At 54.4% G+C, this 17371-nt stretch overlaps 1 protein-coding gene across 1 annotated transcript; it reads left to right on the forward strand.

Annotated features, from left to right (window-relative positions):
- Nucleotides 1-1604: 1604 nt before the first annotated feature.
- Nucleotides 1605-11539, forward strand: LOC309611028 (immunoglobulin lambda-like polypeptide 5; the record flags this gene model as incomplete). The annotated part of the gene is made up of 3 exons (XM_082354758.1): nucleotides 1605-1801; nucleotides 10616-10734; nucleotides 11203-11539. The coding sequence occupies 3 exons, from the start codon at nucleotides 1605-1607 to the stop codon at nucleotides 11520-11522; spliced, it is 636 nt and encodes a 211-aa protein (XP_082210884.1). The 3' UTR covers nucleotides 11523-11539.
- Between the last annotated feature and the right edge of the window lie 5832 nt (nucleotides 11540-17371).

Here is a 17371-nt window from a genome sequence, read left to right on the forward strand (position 1 = left end):
CAGCTGCCCTCCTCCCACGCGGACGCTGTCTGTTCTCTGTCTGCTCTGGATGACCTCACTGTTGCGGGACTCTGGCTGCATCTGACTGAATTGGTTCCACAACCTCTGGGAGTTGCAACGCAAAATTTGAAAAGTGGCAGTTGAATAGCATCAGGGATTCGTTTGTTTTTTGATGGCCGATGGTTTTCCCAAGCCACACCAGATGGGCCAGCTCCCAATGATGATAATAAGAAATGTCATAATTACTGTCATCCTCCATCTGTGTTGAGCGTGGAGCACTTCCCAGTTTAAAAAGCACTTTGAAAGTACAAATCCCGTCTGATTCCACTTATATGAAGTCCCTAGAGGGGTCAAAATCATAGAGACAGAAAGCAGAATGGTGGTGGGGAATTCCCTGGCGGTCCAGTGGTTAAGACTCTGCTTCCACTGCAGGGGGCTCGGGTTCGATCCCCAGTCGGGGAACTAAGATCTCGCAGGCTGCGCAGGATGGCAAAAAAAAAAAAAAAAGCAGAATGGTGATTCCCTGCGGCTGGGGAGGCGGATGGGAAGATCGTGTTTAATGGGGACAGAGTGTCAGTTTGGGAAGATGTGAAAGTTCTGGATGTGGATGGTGGTGATGGTTGCACAACCATGTGAAGGGACTTAATGCCACTGAATTGTACACTTAACAGTGGCTAAAATGGTAAATTTTATGTTATGTATAGCATTCCTGAGGCATCACTGCTGGCAGCACCAGCACAGAGCCAGGCCCTCGCTACCCAAGGTGGGCTCAGTGCCTCTTTTCTGCCCACCGCCCACCCCACCCCAAAGCACAGGGTCCCTGGGCGATGATGCATCCAGATGTTGGAGAAGCAGGCAGGCTCCCCTGGAGGGGAGAGGGAAACGGGGGCCTCACAGAAGTCCCCGCTGTGCACCAGACACTCTGCTCATGGTGGTGACCTCTGGATAAACTCTATGAGCGTGTGTGTGTGTGTGTGTGTGTGTGACACGACGGGGCGGGGGGAGTGAGACCATGAGGTGCTGAACACATCTCATTAAACCCACCATTTTATAATGAAATCACAATTCCCTGACTTGAAACTGGCTTCTTGCTAAACCTGCACCTGTTTCCTCCCCTCTCACCACCCCCGCCCAAGGCTGGTCGGAAGAGAAGCCCCAGCCTCACCCCGCTAAACTCAGGCCTCGGCCGTTCCTGTTCCGCTGGCACTCAGCCTCCTTCCTCGGCCCCTCCAGGCCCCAGGGAGATGCTACACAGGCGCCCTTGGGAACTAGGGCAGGAGCAGATGTGTCCCACCCAGGGTCCCAGAGGTGGGGCCGGCAGGGGCTGCAGTGTGAGGCGGTTGAGCCCTGGATCCTGACCACAGCAGAGCAGTTGGTGGGTGCCCCTCTTGGGAGAGGCCCCCAGGAGTAACGGCCATGGGCCCTGGAGGGGGCCGGGTGCTGGGGGCAGGGACAGAGAAGACCCAGGCAGAGGCCAGGGCCATGTGGGCCAGGACGCACTGGGACGGCTACCGCCAGAGAGGGGAGCCGGGGGCACCTGCCAACACCCCTCCAGGGAGCCCACGCCAGCGGGTCGGCCAGAGGTGCCTTTGACCTGAGGGCACATGAGGCCCAGGACAGGCCAGTTGGGCTGTGAGGCCCCCAGGGGTCAGAGCTGTGTCCCCAGGCACAACTGGCTTCTAATAGTGCTGGGCCTGGCCGTGGGCGCCCATGGACTGCTGCCCCCGACGCCAGCACCGCGGAGCACGGCCCCCCACAAGGAAACCCCGGGAGGAAGCAGCCCTTGGAGCCTGTGGCACAGGTAAGGGGCCAAGGGAATCATGGGGGGATATGAGGGTCCCTGCAGGCAGAACTGGGAGTGGGGACAGAGAGCGGGTGAGGGGAGAGGGGCGAGAAGGGAGCATCAGCTGGAGAGGAGGGGCCTGGGCAGACGGTGGTTTTATTTGAAGGGCTGACATTTTGTCCAGTGTGGATTTGTTTGCATTAATTTTTATTTTTTATATTGTATTAAAATATTTATCTGAATTACTGAGTTTTTTGGCACCCCTTACATTTTGTACCCAAGACTAGTGCCTCACCCACCTCGCACTGGTCCTCGGGGTAGAGCAGGAACAGGGAGGCAGGGACAGGAGGGGGCAGTGGCTGCTGTCATCCTGGGATCCCTGGGGCTCCTCTTAGCTGGTGAGCCACCTCCTCGCCCTTCCCCTGGCTGGGCAGACTCTGGAGCACCAGGGCGCAAGCTCTGGCTGAGGCTGTGTGGTGAGGGGACCTTTCCTGGTGACCCCGGGTCCCCCAGCCAAGGACCACCTCCTGTGACTGGTCCCTGGGAGCCCAAGCCCACCAGGGTGCAGGCGCCTCCATGAGAAAGGCCTGGGCGAGGGTCCGTGGGGGCCGCAGTCTGCCCCTGCCGCTGCTGTGTGACCCCGGCCCCCTCCTCTCTGCTTGTGGTGGGAGGTCCCTGGACAAACTGCTGAGCATCTGGGACCATTTGTGATGATCAGTGACACAGCAGCACATTCATCATGGGCACTGACCATTTAGGGGCAGAACCTCCCTCTCAGTGGCCCCACAAGGCAGGTCCCACTGTCACCCCCAATTTACAGGGATAGAGGCCCAGAGAGGCGAGGCAACTGCCCAAGGTCACACAGCTGGTTCTGACTCCAACGCCCAAGCCTCCAGCTGTCCCCATCCCTATCCCCTAAACAGACCCGGCTGACAAGTCCGCCTCTCTGAGCCTCAGTTTCCCCCTCTGCAAAGTGAAGGGTCCTAGTTGGAGGAGGGCCTTGCAGCCTGACACCTGCCCCAGTGATGCTGGGGCTGCGGTGGTGAAGGTCTGGGACGGGAGGAGTGGAGTCTGCAGCACCAGCAGCACAGCCGTGGAGGTGGGTGGGTGTCTGTGAGTGTCAGGTCGGGGCCGGCACTGCAGCATCCGATGGGGACTGCACAGCCAGGGCAGGATCCAGGAGAACACGAGGAGAAACGGACCTCCATCGGGTCAGGCCCCAGCTCAAGGTCCAGGGAAGAGAGGCCCGGTGACAACCACCACATGCAGCGTGATGCCTTCAGGACAGAGGGGGCCCCACTGGGGTTGGAGTTCAGGTCAAGGGATCCACCTGGGCAAGGCAGCACAGGCACAGAACCCTCAGGAAGCGCTCAGGGGTCCACAGGGCTGCGGCACGTGGGTCTGAGAAGAGGCTAGAGGGGCGGCCAGGCCCAGACGTGGAGGACCTGTCCCTGGAGGATAGACTTCATCTGGGGGGTCCTGGGAGATGTTTGCAAGAAAATGTGACTGGAGTTGGGTGGGTGGGAGGGGGCGGGAAATCAGAACTAGAGAGGCCTCAGGGAGGGGGGCGTTGTCATGGGCAAAGTGGACAGAGAGCTTGGCTTTTTTGCTGGACGGTTAAGAGAATGCTGTGTCCTGTATTTTAACAAAATGGTCCAAGAGAAGGGATCGTCTGCAAGAAGTTTGTCTCCCCCGAGGACGTCCACTCACCCGACAGGCCACTCAGGGTCTCAGGGTGGGCCTGAACCAAGGGGGTCATGTCCAGGCATAGGGCAGACCCATAGACTATTTTAGGAGAAGTAAGATGTGTGGGGGGGGGGAATGCCCGAGCTGGTCTTACAGATCCAGGGCACTGACCTGTGATGGGGGGGCTCCAGGCAAAGGGAGCAAGGGGTGCTGAGGAGGAGAGTTGAGGTGCACTGACCCGCAGGGAGCTTCCAGAGCCAGGGAGAGCGGGGTGCAGACCATGGGGGTCTTGTAACCCGGTCCTTTATCCTGGGGTCCATGAGGAGTCATTAAGGGATTTAAGTGGGGCACTGTCAGAGTCAGGTTTGTGTTTTGGAAAAATGGCTCCAGATCAGAGACCAGTGTGAGGGCAGATTAGAGAATGGAGAAGGGACATGGAGAAGGGGCTTTGGCCAAAGTCTGTGCCTTGGGGACGGAGAGGAGGTCCACAGTAACCAGGTACCAAGATCACCTATGAAATTGCCAAGTGAATTTAAAGTGATGTTATCAGAGTGCTGACAGGGAGGAACGGGCACAGTCATGGACTGTCAGTGGGAGGCTGAATTTCTGGAACAAACAATTTCTGGAATAACATACCAAGATTCATAAAAACATACATTCCTTTTAATCAAGTAATTCCACCTCTAGAAATTTATCTTGATGGTATAATCAGAACTTCAGCTAAATACTATAAGTGTGTTCCTGGGGAAGAAGTAGAAACAACCTAAATGTCCAATGACAAGGGAAGGTAAAATAAACTACGGTACATTCATGGTAGGGAGTATTACACAGTCATTTGATATGATTTTTTTGACAACTGTAATGACATAATAAAGATTTGTATAACAGGCTGTAATATGGCATACTAGCACACTGCTTTTGTTTTATTTCGATTTACAGAGTAAAATTCATCCTTTCTGGTATTAGCAGTTGTAGAAATTTTAATAAAACTATAGAGTTGTGTGACCCTCACAACAATCAAGATACAGAACATTTCCACCCCCCACCAAAATTTCCCTGCGCCCCCTGTGTAGTCAATCCCTTTTTCTGCCCCAACCATGGAAACCACTGATCTCTTTCTGATCCTATAGTTTTGCCTTTTCGAGATATAAACGGCATCATGCAGTATGTAATCTTTTTTTTTTTTTAATTTTATTATTATTTATTTAGTTATTTATTTTTGGCTGTGTTGGGTCTTCATTTCTGTGCGAGGGCTTTCTCTAATTGCGGCAAGTGGGGGCCACTCTTCATCACGGTGCGCGGGCCTCTCACTATCGTGGCCTCTCTTGTTGCGGAGCACAGGCTCCAGACGCGCAGGCTCAGTAGTTGTGGCTCACGGGCCTAGTTGCTCCGTGGCATGTGGGATCTTCCCAGACCAGGGCTCGAACCCGTGTCCCCTGCATCGGCAGGCAGATTCTCAACCACTGCGCCACCAGGGAAGCTCCTATGTAATCTTTTTTTAAATTAAACTTTTTATTTTGGGATAATTGTAGGTTCACATGCAGCTGTAAGACATAATACAGAGGGATCCCATCTACCCTTCACCTAGTTTCTCCCAAGAGTAATGTCTTGTAAAATAAAAAATCACAACCAGGATATTGACATGGACGCAGTCAAGGTACAGAACATTTCCATCGCCACAAAGATTCCTTTCTAGCCACGCCCACTTCTCTCCCTCCCAAGCCCCTGCTAACTCTGGCAACTACTAATTTGGTCTTCTTTTCTAATTTTGTCCTTTCAAGATTGTTCTATAAATGGAATCATACTGTATGTACCCTTTTGGGACCGACTTTCTTTCTTTTTCTTTTTTTAAAAAATTTTTATTGGAGTATAATTGATTTACAGTGTTGTTAATTTCAGGTGGCCAGCAAAGTGAATGAGTTATAGATACACATAGGTCCACCCTTTTTTAGATTCTTTTCCCTTATAGACCATTACAGAGTATTGAGGAGAGTTCCCTGTGCTATACAGTAAGTTATTATTAGTTATTTATTTTATATTTAGTAGTGTGTATATGTCAATCCCAATCTCCCAATTTATCCCTCCCCCCCTTTGCCCCCTGGTAACCGTGTTTGTTCTCTACATCTGTGACTCTATTTCTATTTTGTAAATAGGTTCATTTGTACCATTTTTTTAGATTCCACATATAAGCGATATCATATGGTATTTGTCTTTCTCTGACTTATTTCACTCAGTATGACAATCTCTAGGTCCATCCCTGTTGCTGCAAATGGCATTATTTCATTCTTTTTTATGGCTGAGTAATGTTCCATTGTATGTATGTACCACATCTTCTTTATCCATTCCTCTGTGATGGACATTTAGGTTGCTTCCATGTCCTGGCTACTGTAAATAGTGCTGCAATGAACATTGGGGTGCATGTGTCTTTTCGAATTATGGTTTTCTCTGGATATATGCCCTGGAAGCGACTTTCTTTACTCAGCATAGTTTTCTGGCTGTTCACCCAGACTGTTGGTTGTACATACTTCGTTCCTTTTTATTGCTCAATATAGTCCAAGTACGTAACCGTATGAGTTTGGCTTCTTTAGTTCAGTATAACACCTTTGCAATTATCCAATTATCCCCTTTATCTATAGTTTGTTCCTTTCTATTGCTAAGTAGGATTCCATCTATGAACGTATCAGAGTTTATTAACTATTCACCAATTGAGGAACATTTGGGTTGTTTCCAGTTTTTGGCAATGATAAATAAAGCCAGTATATACATTTGCATACAAGTCTTTGTTTGAACACGAGTTTTCATTCCTTGGTTAAATACTTAGGAGTAGGATTTGATTGATCAGAGGGTAAGTGTATGTTTATAAAAAACTACCAAACAGCTTTCCAGAGTGGCTAAAACTTTTTACATTCCCACAAGCAATGTGTATGAGTTACAGTTGCTCTGTATTCTCCCCAGCACTCGGTATTGTCAGTGTTTTAAGAAATTGAGATAAAATTCTTTTAACATAAAATTCACTTTTTTTATTTTTGGCCGAGTAGCTTGTGGGACCTTAGTTCCCCGACCAGGGATCAAACCCGGGCCCCAGCAGTGAAAACACCAAGTCCTAATGAGTTGACCGCCAGGGAATTCCCAAAATTCACTATTTTAACTATTTTAAAATACACAATTTGGTGACATTTAGTGCGTTCACTATGTTTTGTGACCATCACCACTATCTTTTTCCTGAGTCTATTGATCACGCCAAAAGGAAACACCAAAACAGTCCCTCTGCATTCCCCCAATTCACCAGCCCCTGGCAACCAGTAATCTGCTTTCTGTCTCTATGAATTTGCCTATTCTGGATATTTCATATAAATGAAATCATACAATATAAGACCCTAGTGTCTGGCTTATTTCACCTAGCATCATGTTTTCAAGGTTCATCCATGTTGTAGCAGGAGTCAGTACATCATTCTTTTTAAGGCCAAATAATATTCCTTTGTTTGTTTGTTTGTTCGTTTATTTATTTATTTTTGGCTGCATTGGGTCTTTGTTGCTGCATGCCGGCTTTCTTTAGTTGCAAGGAGTGGGGGCTACTCTTCACTGGGTTGCGTGGGCTTCTCATTGCAGTGGCTTCTCTTGTTGCAGAGCACGGGCTCTAGAGCGCAGGCTGAGTAGTTGTGGCGCATGGGCTTAGTTGCTCCGAGGCATGTGGGATCTTCCTGGACCAGGGCTTGAATCCGTGTCCCCTGCGTTGGCAGGCGGATTCTTAACCACTGTGCCACCAGGGAAGTCCCAATATTCCATTTTATGGATATACCACATTTTGTTTATCTGTTCATTAGTTAATGTGTTATTTCCACCTTTGGGTTATTGTAAATAGTGCTGTTATGTACATTCATGTCAAGTGTTTTTCTGAGTATCTGTCTTCAATTCTTTTGGGCAAGTGCCTAACAGTGGAATTGCTGGGTCACATGGTAGCTTTACGTTTAACTTTTGAGGCTGGCCAAACTGTTTTCCACAGTGGCTGCACCATTTTACAATCCTACCAGCAATGCACAAGGGATACAGTTCTCCATATCCTCACCAACACTTGTTATTTCCTTTTTTTATTATTGTTATTTTTATATCCATCCCACTGGCTGTGAAGTGGTATCTCATTGTGGTTTTGATTTGCATTTCTATAATTATTAATGATGTTAAGGGTCTTTTCAAGTGCTTGTCAGTCATTTTTATATCTTCTTTAGGGAAATGTCTCTTCAAGTCCTTTGCCCACCTTTTAAATCAGTTGTCTTTTTGTTGCTTTGTTGAGTCATAAGATTTCTTTATATATTCTGGATACTAGGGCCTTATCAGATATATGATTTTCAAATTATTTCTTCCATTCTGTGAGTTGTCTTTTCACTTTCTTGATAAGGTACTTGGAGGCACAAAAGTTTTGAATTTTGATGAAGTCCAACTTATCTATTCTTTCATTTATTGCTTGTACTTTTAGTGTCATATCTAAGAATCTGCTGCCTAATCCAAGGTCATGAAGATCTACACCTATGTTTTATTCTAAGAGATAGTTTTAGCTTTTACACTTAGGTCTTCGATCAATTTTGAGTTTTTGTGTATGGTATGAGGTCGGGGTCCAACTTCATTCTTTTGCATGTGGATGTCCAGTTATCCCAACACCATTTGCTGAGGAGATTCTTCCTTTCTTCCTTCCTTCCTTCCTTCCTCCCTCTCTCTTTCTCTCTCTCTCTCTCTCTCTCTCTCTTTCTTTCTTTCCCACACCGCAGGGCTTGCAGGATCTTAGTTCCCTGAACAGGGTATCCCCTGCAGTGGAAGCGTGGAGCCCTAACCACTGGACCACCAGGGAATTCCCTGTTCTTTTTCAAGACTGTTTTGCCTATTGGAGTCCTTTGCAATTCCATGTGAATTTTAGGATCAGCTTTTCCATCTCTGTAACAATGACCACCCACTGAGATTTTGATAGGGACTGCATTGGATCTGTAGATCACTTTGGTTAGTATTGTCTTCTTTCAAATACTAACTCTTCCAATCCATGAACGCAGCACATCTTTCCATTTATTTAGGTCTTCTCTAACTTCTTTGAACAACATTTTGCAGCTTTCAGTGTACAGTCTTTCACCTCATTGGTTAAATTTATTCTTAATCGATACCATTGCAGATGGAATTGTTGTAATTGCCCTTTTTGAATCGTCCATTGCTAGTGTGTTGATCACACACCTGCGGAATTTATTTGCTCTGTATGTAAGATCATGTCATCTGTGAACAGAGACTTTGAGTTACTGTCTAGTATCCTTTCTTTTTTAATTAATTAATTAATTAATTTTGGCTGCACCGGGTCTTAGTTTTGGCACATGGGATCTTCGTTGTGGCAAGCAGGATCTTTAGTTGCGGCACGCAGACTTCTTAGTTGCAGCATGAGGGCTCTTAGTTGAGGCATGCATGTGGGATCTAGTTCCCAGACCAGGGAATGAACCCGGACCCCCTGCATTGGGAGCGTGGAGTCTTACCCACTGGACCACCAGGGAAGTCCCCAGTATCCTTTCATTGCACTTTTTAAATGCACTTCTAGATTGCTTACTTGTGTTATGTATCTAATGTTCTTATAATTTTAAAACAATTAAAAATTTAAAGCAAAAAATCTTATATTTGCCTCACAAAACCAACCACAGCTAACTGGGCCAGCTTAGCAGGTGGAAAACACAGTGGTCTGATCCTCTGGCAGAGATTCTTGCATCCAACAAGCCCCAACTCAATGCTGCATCTTTGTATGAGTTGGGAATTTAAATCAGCAAAGGCAAAACCTGGAACTTCTTGTGGCTTTGGAGTCTCTGAGGGTGGTTCTGTTGTTTCTTAATTATTTTGGGCCTTGTTTTAACTTTAAGGAGTATTTAGGTGCAGAATCTAAGGACAAAGTTTTCTGGCCTGGGGGTGAGAGCACTCATGGTCACCTGTGACAAGGTGAAGACAGAAAAAGAACTGGAATAGGAGAAAAGTGGTCAGTCTCATGTGGAAGTGGTGAGTTAGTTTCCTATTGGGCATCCAGCTGGAGATGGTCAGTAGGCAACTTAAGTGGAGATGAGGAAAGGGTTTGAAGCTGGAATAGACTCGAGCCTCATCATGTGGGCACATTGTGGGAAGATGGCAAAGAAGGAGGACCCAGGGAGGTAGCCTGGGGATCAGTAGCCATGCATGGGTCAGGGGAAACGGAAGACAAAGAAGGAAGAAAGTGGGGGTCACAGACATCAAGGAGAACAAAGTCACTGGAAAGAGGGGCCAACCCTATGTTACATCCTGCAGAGACATTACGTACAACAGGAACTGGGGAGGGACCTTAGACTTGACCCAGATGAGGGCCCTGTTGTCCATCACCTGAGAGATTTCAGGGAGAGATGGGGTGAGAGCCAGAAGGGCCCTGGCATGTCCCAGAATGTAAAACAGTGCTTGGCAGGCAAGTGTTTGGGAGCCATTGTTGGTTGGATGGATGGATGGATGGATGGATGGATGATGGATGTATGACGGATGGATGGATGGATGATGGATGGATGAATGATGGATGGATGATGGATGGATGGTTGATGGATGGATGGATGGATGATGGACGGATGGATGGATGATGGATGGATGGATGGATGGATGATGGATGGAAAAACAGATGGACAGAAAGACAATGATCTGAAAGATCCAAGAAGGCTTCGTGAAAGAGGAGGAACTGAATTGCCTCTCAATGAGTTGAGACAACAGGGCAGGGGGCCCCCAAATGACCTGGTGTCCACAGGCCCAGGGAGGAAGCTGCCTGGCTGGACTGTGGGAAATTATGGGGAAGGAACACCCAGAAGCCCTAAAATGAGGCCAGGAGAGGTCGGGCAGGTCCAAGCCAGCTCAGGACTCACTCTGCCACACCACATGGCCACCCGAGGGGACTCGGCACTCAACAGCACCATCAGCACTGAGGATTCAGTGGTCACAGGACAGCCTCAGAGTGGGGGGGACACACTGGGTGACAAGGTGTGGGTGGCTGCTGCCTCAGACAGGGGGCTGGGCATGGGGACACCCAGGGGCGCCCCAGCCTCCGGGGGGCTGGCTGCCCACCCCCCCAACCTGAGAACACAGCCCTGCCTGCTACAGCCCTGTTCCCGTCATGCCCAGCAGGTCCCCGCTCCGGCCCGGCCCCCGGGGGACAGGCCCCAGGTGCTGGCCCGGCGGGTTTTGGTCCGAGTCTCATTCACCGTGGTACATCTTTGGCGGCGGGACCCAGCTCACCGTCCTAGGTAAGTGACTCTCACGTCTTTCCCAGCCTGTCCCACCCTCTGCTGTCTTGGGAAAGTCACTTTTTTCTCTCTGGGGGCTGCTTCCCCTCTGCCCTCCCAGCTTAAGGACTGACCCCCACCTTTCTCCTTGGGGCCTGGGGAGGCAGGTTGGTCTTGGGGTAACCAGCAGGAAGGACCCCAACCGCAGAAGCAGCCACCTCCAGAGTCCGACAGGGATCCTAAGGAGGGAGGAGAGCTGCTTTGGTTATACACGGGACACTGAGGCTGCACATGGGACGGCTTGGCCGGGTCACCTGGGAGAGTGAAGTGGAACAGCATCTGGGGGGCTGTCTGCTGTCCAGGGGCTGAGTGGGAGGGGGGACAGAGAAGGCAAGCAGGGCCACCATGGGGACAGTCACAGAGGCCATGATGGGGGTGGGCAACCCAGGACCCTCCCCTGCATCTCACACCCCCTCCTCTGTCACACAGGTCAGCCCAAGTCTGCGCCCTCAGTCACTCTGTTCGCGCCCTCCACTGAGGAGCTCAGCACCAACAAGGCCACCCTGGTGTGTCTCATCAATGACTTCTACCCGGGCAGCGTGACGGTGGTCTGGAAGGCAGGCAGCACCACCATCACCAGGGGTGTGGAGACCGCCCAGCCCTTGAAACAGAGCAACAACAAGTACGCAGCCAGCAGCTACCTGGCCCTGACGGCCAGTGAGTGGAAATCTTACGACAGGGTCAGCTGCCAGGTCACGCACGAGGGGAGCACCGAGGAGAAGACAGTGGCGTCCTCAGGGTGCCCTTAGGTCCCTGGATCCCCCACCCTCCGGGGCCTGGAGCCACGGGTCCCCTGGAGGGTCTCCCCTCCCATCCTGGTCCCCCCAACCCTTCCTCCTGCACCCAATCAACTCTCAATAAAATGTTTTCATCGTTATTCAGAAATCTCTGCTCATTTCTTTTCTTGTCTCGTATTTAATTTGCACCCTCTCCAGAATTCTAGGGGTGGGGTGGGGAATCCTAGGCGCCAGTGGGAGAGTAACTAAGGGGAGAAGCTCACAGTCTCCTGGGTGGGGGCATCTCCCAGGAAACCAGCCAGGACACATCACCCATCCGCCCTCTCTCCTTCCTCCCACTCCTCCTCCAGCACAAGGCCGTGCCCACCCCCTGCCACCTTCCAGGCCGGAGCTGCCCATGGCTGGTGACCTCCAGATGAGCCCTCCCTCCCTGCCCTGGTGGGGACCCTCCACACCTCCCTGCCCCCGGCTTGTCCTTTCTTTCCAGTATGGCTGTTAGCATAACTGACTCGGGACTCTTCGCCCACATTCCTCTTCCTCTGTGTCCTGCCTGGTCCCTGGGCTGGGCCACTCCTGGGGGCCTCCCAGCCCAGGCTCCCCCTCCTTCCTCCCTGGCCTCCTGCGGCCCCTTCTCCTCCTGGGCTCATGGGGAGGGGATTTTGATCTTAGCTTCTGCTCTGGGGCACTGCTTCCCTCCAGCTCCAGTTAAATGTTCTCCAGGCCTTACCTATCAGGCATCAAACCACCTGGAGAGTTCTGAGCCCACCTGGACCCAGGTCCCTGGCCCTGGGACCCATGGCCTAAGGGGACAGAGTTGTTAGGGCCAAAGAGGGACCATGGGGGACAGGGGCCTTGGGTTGGAGGGGCTGGCTTCCTCATGCCCTTCCCCGCCTCTGGGTCAGAAATCAGGGTCAGGGCACTGGGGGAGGGACCGAGAGAGGGTGTTGTCTTCTTGGAGGCCCCGCCTCGGCCCTGGTTCCTGGAGGTGAGGGCTCACTGTGCCCTGCCACCGGAAGGGTCAGTCTGGCACAGGGTCAGACTGGCCCAATAGCAGCATCTTGAGGATAAAGTTCAAACACCAAGCCCCCAGTACAGGTCCCTTTGGCATCTGCTCCTCCCACTCCCAGACTCGTTTTCTGCTGCCTCTGTGTCCCACCAACCCCTTCTACTCGAAGCCCAATGGCTTCTATCCACAAAGGCCACACTGCTTCACGCCTCTGCAGTTTGCTCTGCTGCTCCCTTGGCTGGCGTGACAGTCCCTGTCCCCATCCACCTGACAGAGGCCTGCCACTCCCTGATGCCCCGCACTCAGCTCTCCACTCATGACCTTCACGTGGACGATGCTTGAACCTCAGCCAATCTGGGCTGAGCACGTGGGGGCTGAGAGGACCTGCTCCCAGCCATCTCCCACCCACTCCCGACCCCCAGGGGCTGCAGGAAGCAGCTTCTCACACCTCCCGTCAGGATAAGGAATGAGACCTGTGCCTGGGCGCCTAGGACACAGCTGCCAGCCACAGACCTGCTCAGCGCGGCTGGTAACAGGCTCGCTGACAATAGGGTGTCCACGGGGACCCGGCTGCACCCTCCTCCGTACCCCAACTGTGCCCCGTCGTGGGACTGACCGTCCCCAGCTCTGCTGCAGGTGTCATCTCTTTGCCACGAGGCTGCAGCCCCAGCTGGGTGCTGCCTGTGGATCGTGCTCTACCTCCTGTGACCCCCAGATCTCCCCGGGAGGTGGGTGCTAACCCCCCCTCACCTCATGGATGAGGAGACAGAGGTTCCCAGAGCTGAGGCAGCTGCCCAGGTCCTGCAGGCACTCAGGGCCACACACACGGTGGGCACCCGGGCCCCCCTCATGAGGTCACCCCCCCGCTTCCCGAGGAGGCTGTGCTGTGCCGGCCGGGAGACGGTGCTGAGCACACGACCCCGCAGCCTCTGGACATCAGAGGCATCCTAAGGCTCCGTGGGGTGGGGGACCCTGGCTCCTCAATCTATACTGACTCGGTGCAGGTAGGGGCAGGCAGGAGGGTGTTCATGGACCCTCTGAGTCCATACAGCAAAGCAGAGCGGGTTTTGTGGGCCCATTTCACAGAGAAGAGAACTGAGGCTCTGTCAGCGGGATGGGGGTTGGGGGACCTGCCCAGGGTCACAGGGTGAGCTGCTGGCTGACCTGCGCCACCCCCCCCAGCTCTTTCCACAGCTCCTCAACCCTGCGAGATGTGTCATTCATTCATTCACTCACTCATTCATTCAGCAAACTGTCAGTGAGCACTGCTGTGGGCCAGTGCTGGGGGCAAGGAGACAGGACCACCTGCCCTGGAACAGCTCATGCGTTGGGGGGGACAGCCATAGAGCCCACCGCTGACCCCACCATGTCCTCAAGCCCCCAGGTCAGCTTTCCACCCAGGGAGCATCTCCCCGCACACTTGGGATAAGATTTCATCCACTGCCCGGCCCCAAGTGGCGGATCCCCCAGCAGCCGGCACTGGGCACGCCTCCAGGCTCATCACAGCCCCTCAGGGAGCCTTGAAGTTCCCATCAGGGCTGCCACTGCCCACTTCACAGATGGGACACTGACCATGAGGGACGCACCGGGCCTGCCCTGCTCAGCTCAGAGCCGGGACAGCCCCTGCGGACTGGTGGCCCCAGGGCACTGGCTGTGGGGGCGGGTGTCCATGCTGGGCTGACTCTTTGTGGAATAAAAAAGAGTGTCAGGTCAGGGGAGGGGGCTTGGCCTGGCCCTGCCCTGCCTGCTGTGCGACCCTGGGCAGCGCCCTCCGTCCAGGGCTTCCTTGTGGGAGGCCAAGGCTGGGGGAGGTAACTGATGGGGGACGGGGGTTGTGGCTTCCTTCACAGCAGAGCCCAGAATAGCCTCGGGCAAGGAGGGCAGAGGGGCCCTGGGGGAGGGGAGGGGAGATGACTGCTGGGGCCCTGGGGGAGGGGAGGGGAGGTGACAGGCAAGAATCAGGGAGGCTGTCTGGGGCAACCAGGACAGGGACCAGGGGAGGGGCTGGGTCATCAGACGCCCTGTGTCCACTCCAGGGACAGAGTAGCTAATGGTCAGCACGACCCACCAGGGCACCACAATGCGTGTGTTTCCACACAGGTCGGGGTGACACTCTTCCTGTGGCCACTCAACCCCCCAGGTCCCTTCTGCTCCTCAGCACCTGACCTGGGGACATCTCACATCAGGGCTGGCATCCACTGAGCATCCTCTGTGCCCGGGCTGTGCTGGGCACCAAAGTCTGGATCCCCCTCCGGTCCTCACCAGGATGGGCAATCCCTGCCCGCCCCAGGCCTGGCCTCCTGGGGACATGCTGGGGTCTCCTGACCGTCCCAGGAGGAGGGAGGAAGCCTTGGCCAGACCCCAAACGGGATCCCTAAGGAGGACGGAAATGCTGCTGTGGGCCGGCCGAGAGCGGCTCTCTGAGGGAAGGTGGGACCTCAGAGCAGCCTGATGAGCCCACCCGCAGGGTCTCTGGTCACACAGGGCCTCCAGCTCAGCGCTAGTGTGGACCAAGGCCCTGCGAGGATGAGGCCCGCTGCGGTCACTGCCCGGGGCAAGGCCACCACTCAGCAGCCCTTTCCTGAGCACCTACCATGTGTGGGGACCTCGGCGGTGGCAACGCAGCTCTGCTGGGGCTCCTGTGGGCACAGGGAAGCAGCCCATAGAGAGGGAGTGGTGTTGTGCAGGACGGGCTCGTGCCCTGGAGAAACCAACCAGGGTGACGGCCGAGGGTGCCTGACTGGGCCCCACGAGGGGCCACGGCCGAGCCTGGAGGCGGCCAGGGGGCAGGACAGCCCTGACTCTGGGTTGGCGGCTTGGGGCCTGTGTCCCCACCATGCAGCCGGGCTGGTGATAGTGGAAACTTGCTCGCTGGGGTCCAGGAGGGACGGTCAAATGGAAAATGGACGTTTGCTGGTCTCTGAGGTTGACTGTTGCTGCCATTAGCATAGGGCTGCTCGGGCCCAGGCCTCAGGCCAGTACCCCTGGGCTCCCCATGGGCCCCACCCTCACCCCCGCGCAGCTGGCCTGGCGAAACCAAGAGGCCCTGACGCCCAAAATAGCCGGGAAACGCCGACCAGCCCAGCCCGGGGAAGCAGGTGCCTCCCTCTCCCCAGGCTGGGGGGAGGAGTGGCTCCAGTTCTGGAAGCTTCCACCAGCTCCCTTGGAGAAGGGACCTGCGTTGCAGCACCCAGGCCGCCCAAGCCCCTGCGCCCAGGCCTGAGCCAGGCAGAGAGTACGTCAATCAACCATCAGAAGCGGCATCTTGTGTTCCAGAATCTTGTGTCTGTGCGGGTCGTACCCCCTCCTCGGGGCCCCCAGGGACCTCTCTAAACGCCGGGCGCGCAGCTGCGGCTGACGTGGGGCACAGCCAGACACTCGGGGCTCAGGGGAGCCCGGGGGGCAGGGCTGGCCAGGGCTGGACATGGGGACCCTCACAATCTCTGTGCTCGGAGCCCCAGGTCTGGGGTAATAATGAGGAGCCCAGAGCACAGGTGTCCTTCAGGAGACTGGTCAGTTACTCATCCGTCCATCTGTCCATCCACCCTTGAGGCCCCCTGAAGGCCTGGGCAGTGTGGGCTCTTGGCTTCTCATGTCCCAGGCAAGGTGGGACGGTCCAGCCAAGGCCAAAGTCAGACCTGGAACATGCCTGCCCATCTGCCACGGGGGTGGGGCTGGGGCTGTGGTTCTGGGTGCCTGGGGGGACTTGTCCGTTCACAGCTTGGAGCTCGTGGCACAAATGAGACCCTGTGTGAGGAAGACAAGGGGAGGCGGATCCTGGGGTTCTGGGGGGCAGCCAAGGGGAGCAGCAGCAACTTCAGCCACATCAAAACCAACTCAAAACCACCTCAAAACAGGGCCCGGGAGCTGGACCCCCAGGGCTGAGGGGCAGAGGGAGGAAGGGCCTCCCGGGGGGTCAGCATGAGCAAAGGCACAGAGCAGGGGGGCTGCAGCAGCCCTCGGCTGGCGCACACGGGCCCCCAGTGAAGCACCCTGACCCCTCCACCTCGGAGACTCCAGACTCCTGTCTCCCGCGCCGCCTGGCCCACCACCCTGCTCACCGCCCAGCAATCCCTGGCATTCGGTGCTACATGGCGGGGCCCTGCCCTGGGGAGGAAGGGGAATCAGACGCAGACTGGACACCGGGCAGAGAGGGACGAGCAGAGGGTGCGGGGAGCAGGCCCAGGGAGGGACCGGGGGGTGGTGGGCCAGGAGTTCTCCAGGGGCAACGGTTCTCTGTGCCGCACACAGTGAGGCCGGCTGGTGGGCCAGAGTGTCCCGAGCCCCGGAGCCCAGCAGAGGGTCAAGGACAGGGCTCAGAAGAGGTGAGGCCAGGGACAGAGACCCTGAAGGCCTCAGTCCTGACCAGATCTGAGATTCCAAAAGGCAGCTGCGCACTGAGGCTATTGAGTGGCCTACTGTCCCGAACCATTTACGACACACGCAACACGAGTTACTCAGCTGAGCCACTTCCGGATTCCGTGGGGCTCACAGCCAGCATCATCGTCCCATCTCACAGGTAGGAAAACCGAGGCCCAAAATGATTAACATCCCAGAGAGCGAGACAGAGCCAGCCCCCAGTGTTCCCCCTCCCAACCTGGGGCCTCCCCGCTGAGGGACAGGAAACAGGCCACACAGGGGCACCCGGATGGAGAGCTGCCCTCTGCCAGGCCCCTGACCCCTCCCGTGGGCAACTTCCCCCCATCACCCCCCAGCCCCGACCTGAGTCAGGGGAACAGAAAGGAGGCCCGCGAGTGGACCCAGTGGCCACCCCCACCCCATGGCTGGAAGGAGGGAGGGCTGGTGGCAAAGGGCCTGTGGGAGCCCAGACCCCAGGGTGGACAGGGAGGGTCCC

The sequence above is a fragment of the Balaenoptera borealis genome, assembly GCF_965194805.1.
Source record: "Balaenoptera borealis genome assembly, chromosome: 14".
NCBI classification, from domain to species: domain Eukaryota; kingdom Metazoa; phylum Chordata; class Mammalia; order Artiodactyla; family Balaenopteridae; genus Balaenoptera; species Balaenoptera borealis.